The sequence below is a fragment of the Zootoca vivipara genome, chromosome 5 (genome assembly GCF_965207765.1).
Source record: "Zootoca vivipara chromosome 5, rZooViv2.hap1.1, whole genome shotgun sequence".
In the NCBI taxonomy this organism is placed as follows: domain Eukaryota; kingdom Metazoa; phylum Chordata; class Lepidosauria; order Squamata; family Lacertidae; genus Zootoca; species Zootoca vivipara.
The window spans coordinates 23,695,483-23,712,098 of NC_142588.1; the positions used below are offsets into that span (position 1 = coordinate 23,695,483).

The 16,616-nt window shown below is 46.6% G+C and overlaps 1 protein-coding gene across 2 annotated transcripts; it reads left to right on the plus strand.

Moving 5' to 3' along the window:
* Window positions 1-102: 102 nt before the first annotated feature.
* On the plus strand, window positions 103-14,637 carry CDK1 (cyclin dependent kinase 1). Of its 2 annotated transcripts, none has more exons than XM_035137874.3 (8): window positions 103-595; window positions 3,525-3,582; window positions 6,246-6,402; window positions 8,923-9,046; window positions 10,444-10,614; window positions 11,896-12,059; window positions 12,904-13,045; window positions 14,299-14,637. In XM_035137874.3, the coding sequence occupies exons 2-8, from the start codon at window positions 3,546-3,548 to the stop codon at window positions 14,413-14,415; spliced, it is 912 nt and encodes a 303-aa protein (XP_034993765.1). In that variant the 5' UTR covers window positions 103-595; window positions 3,525-3,545; the 3' UTR covers window positions 14,416-14,637. The 2 variants fall into 2 exon arrangements, with proteins under 2 accessions (XP_034993765.1, XP_034993766.1); XM_035137875.3 differs by lacking the exon at window positions 103-595 and adding an exon at window positions 624-665.
* Window positions 14,638-16,616: the final 1,979 nt, after the last annotated feature.

A 16,616-nucleotide genomic window follows, 5' to 3' on the forward strand; every position in this document is an offset into this window, starting at 1 on the left:
CTCAGAATCCCTTCCAGCTCTACAAGTCTACGGTATGAATCTATCTGGCTTTAAAGTTGCACAGGCAGGAATTCAGCAGGGGAAGCTTTCCCAAGCAACAGGGGAACTTCACCGATGTATTTGCGCCTATCGTGGAGCGCGGTTGAAGGCGCAGCGGGGAGACCCGGTTAAGACGGGAGGGCCAGGCAGACTCCGAACTGCGGAAGAAACCCTCTACAAATACAAAAACACAGCTTTTCCAGCCTAAAAGCGAGCCGAAAATGCAAACTGAAAATGTCAAACACCAATTAAACCCGCCCACGTTCGAATTTCTTGGCAATAACAGGCGGCAGCGGGTGGAGAAGAGCACGCTCTGCAGAACGTTTCCGTTCTGGTTGCTGCGCCCGCCCGCTGCGTGGCAACGGGGCCGCTCTTCTGCACGGCTTTGGCGCCTGCCCTCCGATTGGCCCTTTTGAAAGCAGCGGCGCGGCCCCATTGGCGCGCTGGGAGTCGGCTCAGCGCGGTCGATTTGAATCCGTCTGCGCTCGGCCTCTCTTAAGCAGGCGCTGCTAAGCCGCCGCCTCCGCCTCCGCTTCCTCCGCCGGTTCTTTGGAAGGTGCGTCCTTGTTTTCGCAGGGAGGCGAGGGGAACGGCTGGAAGCAGTGGGGCTGGCCCGGGCGGAGAGGGTAAGGGGGCTGCAAGGGGGACATGGGCGGGGGGGGGGGGGAGACGCGTGGCTGGGATAGTCCAGGGCAGGAGGCTGCCGGGAGGATAAAGGGCAAGGGTAGGGGGAGCGCCACTTTTTAAAATAAATGTGCAACTGTTGTGTTCCTGTTCATTCTCCCTTCACTGCTGTACACTTTTGCCTGGATGAGTGGGAGAACTTTAAAAAAAAAAAGCCACAGAAGCAATGTTGCATTTTCCCCAAACTGCATCCCTTAACTCACTTCCTCTTTTTTAAAAAATCAAAAAAGTTTTTACTCTGAAGGCTGCAAACTTGCCATCTACTGGGGATTACTTTTGAGCAACCCCTGTAGGTAGTGCCGGGGGGGGGGGGCGGAGGCTAGCCAGAGTCATAGCTGCCAAGTTTTCCCTTTTCTCGCGAGGAAGCCTATTCAGCATAAGGGAAAATCCCTTTAAAAAAGGGATAACTTGGCAGCTATGGCCAAAGTATTTAACTCTTTCTCTCTGATCTGGGTATAGCGGGTTAAAAATCTAGTCTACCTTGTGGGTTGGAGAGGAGACAGCTAGAGGTTTGTTCTTATCTCTCCTACATGTGCTTACCTAATCCTCAAGATCTCTTTCTCCTTGGCCTTTGTAAATCTGCACTTGACTCTCCTGGCCTTAGCATGTGGCCTCCTGTATGAGCAAGCAGACATATAGTGAGTGCAGGATTGTGACCTTTTTCAGACTGCATGTTCTGTTGGCTTGACTATTCCCAGCATCAGAGGCACGGAAAGGAGTTTTCTGGAATACATTTAAGCAGAAGTCACTTTACGGCTTGTGCAATAACTTTAAGGGTCTCTCCTGTTTGGCGAACACCTAGCAAATAAAAGCAATATTAAGAAGTGCAAACTATGGTCTCTCATTCTTTCCATATGTATCTTGCCAACCTAAAACTGTTTGAACTCCCAATATGGACGCGTAATGATTGCCCTGATGAATAACTTTTGTATGGGACTGGAAAGTGGAAGTGCAACATCCCCCACCCCCACCCCCGTCTTCTCAGTGTCCTTTGATACCATTAATCATGGCATCCTTGACTGGCTTTTGTTTGGGGAGGTGGGGACGCAATACTACAGTGGTTCTGTTCTTCTGAGGTGGTCAGTATCTTTGGTAGCACTAGGTGATTTCTGTTCTGTCTTACTACCTTTGGGCTTATGAGGATTCCATCTTAACCCCAATGTGTCATCCATAGGCAGATGACATGCAGCTCTATCTCTTTCCCACTCAAGAAAGGGGTCCTGGCTGACTCCAGCTGCAAAAGCTGAGGCTGCCGAGTAGGCAACAGACCATTTTGGCTGTGAGTCCTGCCTTGCAGGCCTTTCTCCACTTGGCCTGAGAAGGCAGGGCCCTGGCTGACTCCAGCTACAAAAGCTGAGACTGCTGATCAGATTCCTGGATCAGGGTGTCGCTTGGGTTCTTGTCATAGCTGTCAAGTTTTCCCTTTTCTCATGAGGAAGCCTATTTAGCATAAGGGAATTTCCCTTTAAAAATTTCCCTTGACAGCTATGGTTCTTGTTGTTGCTGTGCATTGATATTTGGTAGTGCTCTTTTAAAAGTTTTATTTTTATTTCTTGTTTGGGACTACCTTTTGTAATTATGTAAATCTTTTCATGTTGTAAGCTGCTTTGAGCAAGGTTTTAACTATGGAAAGGCAACATACAAATAAAATGATGATGATGTGCAACCAGCCCTGGATGTGGTAGAACTCCACCTGAGGAACCAGATGTGCAGTTTGCGGGGGGGGGGGGGTTGCTTCTGCATTTGTCACGGTTAGACACAGGTAGCTGTAGTGGCCAGGAGTGTTTTCACAAGCTCCAGCTTGTACAGTGGAACCTCAGTTTATGAACACCTCGGTTTATGAATTTTCAGTTTACGAACGCCGCGGACCCATCTGGAACGGATTAATTCACTTTCCATTATTTTCAATGGGAAAGTTTGTTTCAGTTTATGAATGCTTCAGTTTATGAACAGACTTCCGGAACCAATTGTGTTCATAAACCGAGGTACCACTGTATCTCAAATGCAGCCCCTGTTTAGATCAATGATCAGATCTGGCCTTGGTTATCTGGTGACCTCCAAACTAGACTGCTGCCTTTATGAGGAACTGCATCTGAAAACTGTCTGGAAGCTACAGCTGATACAGAATGTTGCAGCCCAAACGTTGGTGGGGGCCAGAAGATCTACATAACTCAAGTTTTCCACTGGTTGGAGTAGCTACCTGTTTGCTTCCAGGCCCAGTTCAACGTGCTGGTCTTAATCTTTAAAACACTAAATTGCGTGGGACTTGGTTATCTTCTATCCTACCTCAGAGCTCTTCTTGGGCGCCTGCTTTTAAGATATGTTAGGCTGGCATGCACAAGAGACAGGGCTTCCTTAATGGTGGCGCTAAAACCCTGGAGCTTGCTTTCAATGACTTCTGCCTTGCCCCTTGAATTCTGACACTTAGGTGGGCCCAACAGTTTGAGGCTGCTTTTAATTCCACAAACGGCATGTGTCTCCAGGGCAGCTTTTGGTTAAAACTTTACTTGCCCTTTCTCTGCAAATTCTTAGCCTTATCAACCCAGACTTGAACTGCTATAGGTCAAATTAACTGGAACGAAAAGGAAGGGTGCCTTTTAGTTGATTTCTTTTTGCATGATGGCAGTAATACGGCAAAATACCTTTGCTTCAGCTGAATTACTGCAGGAAGGAAAATATCTACGTGCCACTTGAAAACACATCAAAGTGGCTTTTTGGAAACCCTTCTGTTTGAAAAAAATAAATAAATGTAGGGATGCACCTGTCACTACAACTGCTTGACTCTCCTTGTTCTGTTTCAGGCCTTTTCATATTGAGGAATAATGGACGACTACATAAAAATAGAAAAGATTGGTGAAGGTAAGTAACATTTGATCTATTACATAATCTTGCTTTGTCTTGCACCTCCAGCCTAAATCTGTATACTTGGAAGCAAGTCAACATTGAGTCAGAGTCATTGGTAGCGCTTACATGGGTCATGAGAGTCCTCCACTCACTAATAAAATGTAGCACCCCAAAGAAATTCATGATGTGCTAACCCACATGCCTGCCTAGGGATAATCACTAAAAAGCTTGAATTGTGATTCCGAAACTGCTTTCCTAATATTGTATTTGCAATTGGCACCCATTCATTGCTACTAGTGAATTTATGAAAAGGGAAATTTTGTGTGGAGAAATAAAGCCCTGGAAAATTATCAGCCCCACCTCACTGAGCACCCCACCACTTCCCCTCGGTTGTTGCACATGCACTTGTAAACTGAATGCCCAAATAGGACATAGATGTTTGCTCAGGGCAACGTGCTTCCATCCTTGGGCTGAAAGGCTTTGTATCATGTTAAGCCTATGCCCTGGTTGTCACAACATGGTGATCTTAGTGGGACAGTGTGGGCTCCTGGAGAGGAGCTTTGCTCCTTTACTCCCATGGCATGCTGAGCTAAGCAAGGCTTCAGCTTAGGGCAGTGATGGGCAACCTTTTGAGCTTGGTTTGCCAAAATTCACCAAAAACTGAGCATAACTCGGGTGGTGTGTCACTTCGAGAAAAAAACAAACCATAATTTCGTGATATTTATAGTTTAAATAACAAAAATGTATGAATGTTTCCCCTTTAGAAAAAGGGGAGGAAAAAATTATTAAAGTTTTTAATATTTTTTTTAGTAAAAGTATTAAAATGGGGGGGAAATAAGGCAAAACCCAGAGGTCTTTCCCAGTGGGACTTTGGGCTCAGGCCTTCCTCCAATGGGTCTGCTGCTGGGGAGGTGGGCTCGGGTTGGGCCTGTGCCTCCTCGTGGCCCTCTTCAGCCTACCTCTCCCCTCACTCAGCTATGCTTGCACGGCGGCAGGGCAACAGGGAAGGGGTTTCAGCTTACTTGGGTGTTCTCTCTTCCCGGGATGGTGGCAGCAGCAGCAGCAGCAGGGTCGGGGTTCTTCTTCCTCCTCCAAGGGCCCCCTCCTCTCCCAGGAGGCAGGGGCGATGGGGACAGCAACGGAGCAAGCGAACCCCTGTTCTCCTTTGCCTTGTTTTTCCTTCTTTTCTCCCTCCTTTCTGTGGGGGCGGCGGCAGCGGGGCCGGGGCTTCCTTTTTCCTCCTCTGACCTTTGGAGTGCCTTGAGGCCATCCGTTGGGTTCGCAGGGTGGGGGTGGGGTCTGGCAGCTCCCCAGTTGCTGCACTGGTGACGCCCAGTGTGGTGGCGGTGGCGGTTTTGGTGGCGCAGGAGCCCGTCCGGCAGCTCCTGCAGCGCTGGTCACTTTCAGGAGCTCCGCGGCTCCGTGCCGTCAGCCGGAAGTGAGATCTCTGCATGCAGCCGCGTGTCACTGAAAATGGCTATGCGTGTCAGTGCTGACAGGCGTGTCATAGGTTCGCCATCACTAGCTTAGGGCATCACCTGACCTTGTGCTTGACCTCCTTGGAAACCACAAGTCATAGCTAGTAATAAACATTGGCTACAATGTGGTTGTTGAGAGAGCTCAACCACTAGCCCAGATTCAGAAGACCAGACTCAGCAAGGCACGCTTTTTGACTGGTGTGGGTCCAATTGCGATCACATGGAGACCTCTGGATGCCAGGTTGGCAACTGGGGAAAGCAAAATGTCCATTGGAGAAGGATCTGAAATATTTTCCTTGAAGCTTGAATTTGTTTTACTCCGGATTGTTTTCTTTGATGTTTTAATGTGTTGTAAACCGCTTTGAGATCCATTCTTTAAAATCTAAAGTGGGATAAAAATGAAATGAATAAAATAATAATACATTCCAATGTGGCGACCATAACCCAGGTTTAAGGTGCCATTTGGCAATTAGATTACATACCTGAGTTTCAGACGCTGCTAGCTCAGTGGGAGTTCACACGTTTGGGTTGGCTTAATGCAGGGGTCAGCAAGCTTTTTGGGGGGTGGGCCGGTTCACTGCACCACACCTCCTGGTGGGCCAGTGTGCGCACACGGCAGAGGGGGCTTCTCTCTCTCCCCAGCCCCTCCCATCCCCCTGTCTACCTAGGGTGCTGACGAGAGGCAGAGGCTGGTGGCGGCAGCATTGGAGGAGGAACGAGCAGTCCAAAAGGGTTGCTTTCAGGCTGCTCATTCCTCTGTCGCCGACAGCTTCTGCCACTTGCAAGGGCAGGCGCAGGAACCGCGCTTAGCAGAGGGGCGGCGGCAGCAAACGGCTTGCTCCAACGAGGGGCTGCTGGAAATGTGCTCGGCCAGCCCAGCCCACTTCCTTCTCTCGTGCCACGCGCAGCTGCTGCTTGCCCATTGGCCAGGGTCTCAAACCTTAGCAGGAGATTGGCTGGCGATTTGCAACACCGGGAGGAGGGACAAGGTTCTGACATGGGGGGGGGTGGCAGGGGAAAAATGGTGGCCACGCCGCAAAAAATACCCCACGGGTTCCTCTCACCGATACACGGAACCGGCCATGGGCCTGTTCTCGGAGGCCCATGGGCCTTGGGTTGCCGACCTCTGGCTTAATGTATTGTGCAAACCTGGTGTCTGTGTCCAGAGGATTAAACTGGAGCTTTTTTCCCACCCATTAGGCACTTATGGTGTTGTGTATAAAGGCAAACACAAAGCTACAGGCCAAGTGGTGGCCATGAAGAAAATTCGGTTAGAGAACGACGAAGAAGGTGTTCCCAGCACTGCTATCAGAGAGATTTCCTTATTAAAAGAGCTACGTCATCCCAACATAGTCTGGTATGTCTACACCTGTATAACCTGGGTTTCAGCTATAAAATGGGGGTTTCGTCCCGTTTTTTGGCACCCGATGAGTCTGCTGAATTACACCTAAAAATGTGAGGGCATCTTTCATGTGTGATGGTGAGGGAATTGGAGTTGGAATGGACCCAGAGGGGTCCAGTTGGTGGAGTTAAGCAGCAGCATGATTGGGTTACAATGCTCACCTGACCTCTTTCTGGCTGCGTTGCTGCATGTTAGAATGGGCCAGCCTGGTTGTAAACACACCAGCAAGAGTGCTGGATTGGGTCACTCCTCTGTTATACAGCAGTGACTCCACTGGAGGGAGGTCGGGTTGAGCAGAGCAGCTTGCTGTCCACTATTGGTCTTTAAGACACATAAGGGCCGGTCCTTTCCAGCTTTTCTCATGTCCCTGTCCCCTGCCCAACAGACAGACACAAAGCAAGCACTGCGTTTAAGGTTGTGTCCTGTGCAAAAGTCCGAAAGCCCCACTGAACAAACCTGGAGGTCAGTTTCCCAGCAAAAGTGCTTAGATTTGTCCTGCGCTTGTTCTGTTCTACATACTGTACGTATGATTCGTGTTTCTTTAGGTAGGCTGGATACTTAGTTGCCCTCTATAGACACTTAAGAGTTTACAAACAACCTTATGTGTGCGGAGAGGAAGAGCACCTCAGTTTGCATATATTCTGCAGGGTTTCTTGTAGCATGCAAAGTGGCGTGTGTGGTACCAAAAGAAAACGCTTACTAAACAATTCAACATGAAGCATTTCCAAGTCCTTGTCTTTCAGTGGGAGAGTTAAACATATGCTTAAATGCCTTTAAGATCAGTGGGACTGAAGGATGCTTAACTGTGGCTGGACCATGCTCATTCTTTTACATCCTTGGTTATTTCAGCATACTTTTAATAACAGACTCAGACTTTCTCATGGAAGGCTTCCATGCTGCTTCAGGGGGCCTAGTTATTTTGACTTGACTTGGTAGAGCTTCTCTGTTGAACCACCACCAGGAATTAAGGTAGTTTAATTATGAGAAGGTAGCTTGAATGTGGGTGTTAACACATAAAGCCTAATCTGGAGATCTGCCCAAATTTTTGGTTAAATTTAATGCGTATCTGGCTTGAATATGACTAAATTTGTTGCTCAGAAAATCATATACAGTGGTACCTCTACGTACGAATTTAATGCGTTCCGAATGCACATTTGTAAGTCGAAAAAATTTGAAAGTCGAATCCCATAGGAATGCATTGGGAGAAAAAATTTGTAAGTCGAAGCAACCCTATCTAAAAATTCGTAAGTAGAAAAAATCCTATCTAAACCGCATCCAAGATGGCGGACGGAGCTCCGTTCGTAAGTAGAAACATTCGTAAGTAGAGTTATTTGTAAGTAGAGGTACCACTGTACTTAGTTTAAATCCAAAACTCGTTCTGAATTCAACGTTTCTAAGCAGTGAAGGAATTCTTCCAACTCTACAAAAAATATTTTGCGGGGGGGGGGGGCGAGTGTTCATATGGATGTATATTTTGCTCTAGGAGGGTTAGTATGGTCAGAATCAAGTACACACCTCCAGAGTTAATGCTATATACGTTACTTCTGGTAAATGGGTCAACATAGCAGCTAGAGGGCCATGGAAATTTGTGTCCCAGGCTTTTTAGACTCATCTACCCATGTACTGGGACGCGGGTGGCGCTGTGGGTTAAACCACAGGGCTTGCTGATCAGAAGGTCAGCGGTTCGAATCCCCGCGACGGGGTGAGCTCCCGTTGCTCAGTCCCAGCTCCTGCCAACCTAGCAGTTCGAAAGCACATCAAAGTGCAAGTAGATAAATAGGTACTGCTACAGCGGGAAGGTAAACGGCGTTTCCGTGCGCTGCTCTGGTTCCCCAGAAGCGGCTTTGTCATGCTGGCCACAAGACCCGGAAGCTGTACGCCGGCTCCCTCGGCCAATAACGCAAGATGAGCGCCACAACCCCAGAGAGTCGGTCACGACTGGACCTATTGATCAGGGGTCCCTTTACCTTACCCATGTACTACCTAAAACCAAAGCAGAACATTGGTTGCCAGATGTGAAATATATTGGCATTTTTCTTAGCCCTCCCACCCCACTACAGAAACAAGGGTTCTACAAATGTTCACCTTTGAAACAACTATATGCACCTTGGTGAACATATGCTTAAATAATTAAGTGTATTGAGCTAGTTTCATTTAGGCCTCTCTGTTTCACATTAATTTATAATTCTCAGTCGTCCGTCATCTTCATAAGATTTATAGCTGTAAGCTTAATGGATCAGGCAGCATGTGTAATTACCAGCTTTCACATAGGCATGTATATGCAGTGAACCTGTAGAAGCGTTAGCTCGACATGTTACGATGGCTGATTTGATAGAAGTATAATAAACTATGGGATGTTCATCCAGTTAGATGAAGGGGCTTCAGTGCAGCATATAACAAACCCACATTGCATGCTTAGTGAAAAGGTTTGAGCTGTTTTGACTTTCTTTTTTTAAAAAAGAAAATTCTTTTCAGTCTTCAGGATGTGCTTATGCAAGACTCAAGACTTTACCTGATATTTGAATTTCTTTCTATGGATCTCAAGAAATACTTGGACTCCATCCCATCTGGGCAGTACCTAGATCGTATGCTTGTTAAGGTAAGGAAAAGATACTGCAAATGGGTAGCTTTCAACCTACCTGCCCACAGAAACCTGTCTATTGTACGTTGATCTGTGTGCCAGAGACTCTTGAGGTGAATTGGTAAGAGTAAGCAAGTTGTGTTTGGCCATTGCTTCTCCATCATCACAGTCCTTGCCATCCAGGATCCTTTTGTAAGATCCCGAAGCGCCGTGAGGCTATCTAGGAACAAAGTTTGAAAATGACTGCTGTGAATTGTTCTGCAGCAAACAGCTCCAACAGCCTGGCGTAAGAATCGGTGGCCCACGTGGCAGCAAACAGGCAATTTTGAATCCCGTGTTCAGGACCACAGATATAGCAGGGCTTTTGTGTTCTCCCGTGTCACATCTTAAAGGTTATTCCCCTTGGGCTAATTCAGTGTTCTAGAAGCAAAACAGGGCAGTACAGTGGTACCTAGGTTCTCGAACGGCTTGGCTCCCGAACAAATCGGCTTCCGAACGCCGCAAACCTGGAAGTGTTTCGGTTTGCGAATGATAATCGGAAGCTGAACGTCCAACGCGGCTTCCGACTGAGTGCAGGAAGCTCCTGCAGCCAATTGGAAGTCGTGCCTTAGTTTTTGAATGGTTTCGGGAGTCGAACAGACTCCCGGAACGGATTAAGTTCAAGAACCAAGGTACCACTGTAATGGTCTTTTAGGTGGCTTACTGAATTTTGAAGCCGACCCTTTGTAAGAAGCAGCCTTTCTAGCCATTTTATCTATAAAATCGCCCTTGTAAATGATGTGGAGGTGCCACTGCAACAGCATATTGAAGTTAAGTGAGTATGCATCTGCTTGTCACCATTCATTAGTCTTTTGTTTTAGTTAGTGCCATCAACTAATGCATGATGTTTCGGTTTCACAGAATTGTAGAGTTGGAAGGGGCCTCAAGGGTCATCTAGTCCAACCCCTTGCAATGCAGGAATCTCAACTAAAGCATCCACGACAGATGGCCACCCAACCTCTGCTTAAAAACCTCCAGGGAGAAGGAGAGCCCACCGCCCCTCGTGGGAGTCTGTTCCACTGTCGAACAGCTCCTACTGTCAGGAAAGGTCTACCTGTTGTTTTGTTGGAGTCCTCCTTTCTCGTAACATCAGCAAAGATAGGTCCTGAGCCCCGAAGAGCGTGCAAGCTAAAGCTTGATAGTGGACAAGGGGAACGAGGGATGCATTTCAGCAAATGAGGTGTATGTGATTGGACTCACGTAGCCCGGATTGGAGACCGCTAGTGTAAGCGGCTCCATTCTTCTAAAGGGATGGAAGGTTTTGTATTACCACACCTGTCCCGTCTTGCCCTTCTCCTTTGGGCAGACAAGAAGTGAAGTGCATGCCCTTCTGAACACGCCGCCTTCCAACGCCTTCCGTTTTACTATTCTTTCAGAGTTACTTGTACCAAATCTTGCAAGGTATTGTGTTCTGTCACTCGAGGAGAATTCTGCACAGAGACCTGAAGCCTCAGAACTTGTTAATCGATGACAACGGAGTAATTAAACTGGCCGACTTTGGCCTGGCTCGAGCTTTCGGCATCCCCGTGCGGGTCTACACCCATGAGGTAAGAGACTGGATCTCTCTTGCACTAAATCCTACACCAAAAGGTATAAGCTGTGGGTTGTTGAAAGAACCAATGATTTGGGGTTTAGGCAATAAAAACATTTGTGTTATAAGACAGCTAATAAAAAGCAGGAAAAACCCCTCAGGAAAGATGGGGTGGGATGTCAAGAAGAAGAAGAAACTGTATATGATGATAAATGCCTTGAAATACCTTTGGATAATTAATTTAAAAATTATATGGAAAAAATAATTCCTATACTGAAAGGCTAGCAAGTTTCCCCCCCATTTAATGTTGCTTAAATGGGGTCAGACCCAGGTCTGTCTAGGGCTGGGCTACATCTGGTGTTCGATATCACAACATATCACCAACTAAACATGATATCTCGATATATCACGATATGTATCTGCAGTGACAGAGGGTCTCCCGGGAATCCCTGTGGTGGTGGAGGGCCTCACGGCACCTATTCAAGGTGGCGGGTGACCTTGCCAGGCCTCCCTGCGGCAGCAGAGGGACCCACTGCACCTCCCCGTGTAAGCAGAGGGCTCTGTGGGTATCCTCGCAGCAGAAGAGGGCCTCACCACACCTTCCTGCGGTCGTGGTGGGACTTGCTGCGCCTCCCCTTGGCAGTTGGGGGCTTTTAAGATGTAAGGAAGTAGTAGACTTAATAAATAAAAATACCAGGGAGCTCATGGAGGAGCCTTGAGCTGGATGCTGTTGCTCGGTGTGACCTCCTTTTACATGATACTGATGCAGATGAAATGAGGTTGAGCGTGGAAGGAAGGACTGAGACAAACAGGGCCTCTTGTGGTACCTCGCAAGACGAATGCCTCGCGCAACGGAAAACTCGCAAGACAAAAGCGTTTTGCGATGTTTTTGGTGACTCGCAAGACAAAGTTTTCTATGGCCGCACTTCGCAAGATGAAGTTTTTCGGCTGTTCTCTCCCCCACCCCACCCCACCCCCTGGCGGCAAACAGCTCTTCGCAAGACGAAATTACTGCAAGACGAAGCGACTCGTGGAACGAATTACTTTCATCTTGCGAGGCACCACTGTATTAGCTTACAAAATAGGAGCTAGAAAACTCTGGCTTTTTTTTTCTTTAAAAAGTGACTTCAGAAACTGGTGTGCTGATTCCAGAAATGTCGTATGCTGGACAGTGTGGTTGAGTGATTGGAGTAATTCATGCATAGTTGTTCCAAAGCACGTTAAATCCCCCCCCCCAAGCTGGCAGGGGTTTTTTAAATTAAAAAAAACCTTCTAATGCCCACTATTCTTCTGCTAGGTAGTAACTCTGTGGTACAGAGCTCCAGAAGTACTGCTAGGTTCCGCACGTTACTCCACACCTGTCGATATATGGAGCATAGCGACGATATTTGCTGAAATGGCAACCAAGCAAGCACTCTTCCGTGGAGATTCAGAAATTGATCAGTTGTTCAGGATCTTCAGGTATCTAATTTAAAATGAGAAAAGTTTATGGTCTTGTTTTCCTTCCGCGGAAATGTTGTATCCCATCAGTCTGATATTGTGTGAATTTAATTTTTTTAAAAAATAAATAAATTATGATGGTGCAATGAATTGAGGCTTGTGGTTTTCCTGTGTCGTAACGGAAAACTGCTGAAACAAAGTGTTCTAATTTGAAACAAAGTATGGTCCTCGCTATATTTGCTTTGAAGCATGTCCCACTTCAGGGAGACTGGCTTATTACAGGTAAGTATACTCGGGAGCCTGATCCTATGAACAAAATGTATAGGATATCATAAATAGACTGGGAGGTGTTCGGATGTTGCTGTCAGGTGAGGGCAACATCCGAACACCAACTATTTCTCAACTATTTCTCTGGCAATTGCTGTTGATGCTAGGTTTGGATATAGTGAACTGATATTTTAAAAGTACTACTTTGGCAACAGCTGGCATGACGGATTATGTTGCATCCATTTCACTTCCTTTAAGTGTACTGAGCATGCTACCCATACTGCTTCTGTATGTTATGGATAATATTTTTTATTATGAGGTCTTTTATTTTCTCTTGCATAGCCTTCTTTGTGGTTCAAAAACACAGTGCAGATCTCTCTCTCTCTCTCCCCCCTCCAATTTTGGCAGTATAGTCTTATTTAAAAGCCGAGAGTTCCAACACAAGGCTGCATAATTTGCGTCTCTGTTATATTGGATTCTGAAGCATCACTGCAGGAATCTTTCAGTAGGTAACACTCAGAGAAGTGTTTTGCTGAATCCATTCAAGCAGATTTGCCAAGGCTGCTTAATCAACCCCCTTTGACCGTTTTCCTTGTAGAGCTTTGGGGACGCCCAACAATGAAGTGTGGCCGGAAGTAGAATCCTTGCAGGATTACAAGAACACTTTCCCCAAGTGGAAACCGAGCAGTCTGGCCTCTCTGGTGAAAAACCTGAATGAGGATGGACTAGACCTGCTTTTGGTAAGCGGCTGTTTCACTCTCATAAAACTTGTGTATCTTCTTTATTTTTTAAAAAAATAAATCATTCTGATGCAACATAGACAGTGTTGTACCTTACTGAAATAATTTTGTTTCCCCTGTGGTAGAGTTCATTGCATCCAGATGTATGCAGATAAGCTGTTTAATATTCTTGGGGTTTTGTACATCTATAAAAATGCAAGACAGAGAGGCCTGCTGCTTTGGAGCAAAGGCCAACACAGCCCAGCATTGTACTTGCCACTGCTGCCCAGCCTGCACACCTTTGGAAGCAGGGCGCACAGGGAAAAGCCCTCCCCAGCTGTTGCTTCCCCAGCTGCTATTTATAGGTGTGCTGCCTCTGAACATGGAGGTTCTACTTGACCGCCATGGCTGACCACTACTGATGATAAACAAGCTCACGGAGGAGATGTCTAATCTCCCCCCCCCGCCCCCCCAAAAAACCATCTGAAACCGTGACCATGGCTGCAATCGCATGGGATGTGAATGCCGTAAATATATTTACGTGGCGTGTGGAGAAGCACTTGGGTTTTTTTTGTTCACCTGTCCTGAAACAACTGCCGCATCAGTTTCATAGGGTGACCCAGAATTTTAGTGCAGTGACAGAGGAGTCTTTCGCTTCTCTTGTCTACATATCCACACTGGGTTTTACAAAAGTCCCCTCTCCACCCCATCCTCACTCCTGGTTTGTACCAGTTACCAAATTGTTACAGGGTGATTCCATTCTCGCTGGAGATCCTGCAGAGGTTTACTGGGCAAAGTTAACTGGCTGTAGTTACACGTTGCATCACTCCATCACTTTTGTAAGGTGTGGATGCCCTATTTACGCAGTCTCTTCTCCTTCAGAAAAGGAAGAGGGGAGAAGCGTCGGGTGGGTTGGACATGAGCGCATTTGAGTGTCTATTTCATAGGTTAGGTCACCTGTGTAGCAGATAGAAGGGGCATGTGAAGAGTGTGCCATAGAATAATGTATGAACTAGGGCTCAGGTCAGCAACCTAAGTGTTGACATTGGGAAGGAAGTGATGGTATTAAGCTAGGGGCAGGTGAGAACACATCTTTTCCCACCCTAAAGGTTTTGGCCTAGTGTCTAATACTTCTGAAAGAAGAGAAACTTGAATACTGTACGTTTTGGTCTGAGATTCCTCATGGAAAGTCCGGTTCTGAGGACTCTGATCTCTCTAGGCTCCCCTGCATAGCAAGAGGCGAGTGTGTAACCTGCCTTTGTTTCCACTTGCAGAAAATGTTGACCTATGATCCAGCAAAAAGGATTTCTGGCCGCGTGGCTCTGAATCACCCTTACTTTGATGACTTGGACAAATCCAAACTACCAGCCAATCGGATCAAGAAATGCTAACTGCCCCTGAAACAACTTGAATGTGGTTGAAGCAGAAATACTGAAACTCGTGGTATTTTCCCCCCACTGTCGAAGTTTATTGATATCCCTGTTTTTATATGTGTCTGTCTTGTCCTATTCTAAAACTGTAGCCCTGTCTATAGAGTGCTCTGGTTTGAATCTTCCTTTAATTGTAAATATTAACCTATTCACTTTCAATAAAGCTGTACACTGCTCAGTGAATCCCACTATTTAACAACAACAACAACAAAACAACAACAACAAAACAACAACAACAACAACTTTAAATCTGGTGTGGGAGCAGAGGAGGTCCCAGTTCTTCAGCATCAACCTCCCAACATAACTAAAGGCATCAAATTTGCATGGCAGTTGCCAAAAAAAGAAATTACGTATCTGAGTTTTGATATGGATTTTGTGAAAGGGATTGCGGCTATTTTAACAGAGTCATCTCTCTCCCTCCCACCCTCCCTTTCTTCCCACCCCCAGCACTACTCCCCACACCGAAGGCTTCCTCAATACTCTGAAAATCTGGGGAAGGGGCAATAAGGCTGCTCTTACAGTGATGGGAGCCTTCACTAGATTAGCAGATGGGGCGGGTACCATTGGATACAATCTGATGGATAAAAGAAACTGCTAACTAGACAGGGACAGGCTTGATATCCCCCTCCCCCCACCCCGATGGTTGGAGAGAACTTAAATGGTTGCAGCCCCTACCCCACCTAGATGTGAAATCCAACAATTTGCTTACATGGGTTGGAAGTAGGCGTTGTGTAATGGGGGAGGGATGCGCAATCGCCCTGTGGGTGTAGCCTGCGCCTCACTGATAGGCGTAGCAAATGCGGTATGCGCAGAGCACATAGATGCAGCCCATCACACACGCTCTCTGTCATAATGGCAAGCATTTTGCTAGTAATTGGTGCTATTTTTATAGAGAAAGAGGTGCCGGAACTCGCCACAAATTCCTCCCTTCTTTTGTTATGGCAATGACGCACACCTGGGAGGTGCCGGAACTCAATTCCGGCTTGGGGGGGGGGGAGAGAGACCTGCTAGTAATGTATGTTTTTCATCTCTTGTGTGTGATGAAATTTTCTGGAGCTATAATTAAGGCTCAAGCACTGCTGTTATCCAGGATTATGAATTGTATGGGACTTCTTGGTAGACCTGGTTTGGTTTAGCCATTGGTCAGTTCGACTTGAACATGGCAGGGGTTTCTTCTCTTCCCAGTCTCTTCTCTGATTCCCCACCCCCTGCCCACTTCCCACTTATTATGTGGGTTAGTTAATTTCTCACATGATCTACAGAGGAACTGCCCATTTCTTTTTTAAAAAACGGTGAAAAGTGTCTCCTGCCGCCAGGAGGCAACTTTATCAGGGATGCTGGTTACAGAAATGGCTGTTCCTATTTAGATTCTTGCAGAACAAAGAATACCTTATGGGTCTTGGGCAGGTGGCCTTCGTGTGTGAGTGGTCTTTGGGCTGGGAGTTGGGGAACTGAGATCATTGTTGGTACATTTGATGCTCCAGTTTCTTGATCAGGCATAGGCAAACTCGGCCCTCCAGATGTTTTTGGGACTACAACTCCCATCATCCCTGACCACCGGTCCTGTTAGCTAGGGATGATGGGAGTTGTAGTCCCAAAAATGGTGCATTTAAACAGTTACACATGGAGAATTACATATGTTGCACGTCAACAAATGAGTTAGAATTGTAAAGCATAACTATTATTTTTTTGGTTGGGGTGTCATTTTGTCCTTGACCACAAGATGCCACTGCAGTATCTAAACATTGATTCTGGCAGGGGGTGGGGGAATATCTAACGCGATCCATTTTTCCATACAAAACGGGTAGTTTAATAGCATGTATGCCTAAATGGCAAACATGAGCTGGCTTTGTCTCAGATTAGGTGTTATTTTTATGTCTGAATTTCTGGAACTTGTAATTCAGTAAGGCTGCTGGCTCAGTTTATACGTCTACTTGGAATTGCACCAGGAGTGTTTGGTACCTAAGGCAGAGTAGACCCAACCTGGTGAATTGTGTAGGGAGCTCACCCCCAAGGAATTGGAAGTAGCCGCTTGCTGTGTTCTCTTGGCTAGCAAGGGGACATAAACTTTTATTTAGAGTTGCAGCCTTAGTCCTGGTTAAAACTATGCTTGCTGAAGTAACTTTTGGTGGGAACTAAGTATTTTTGCGCTACTAATTTCA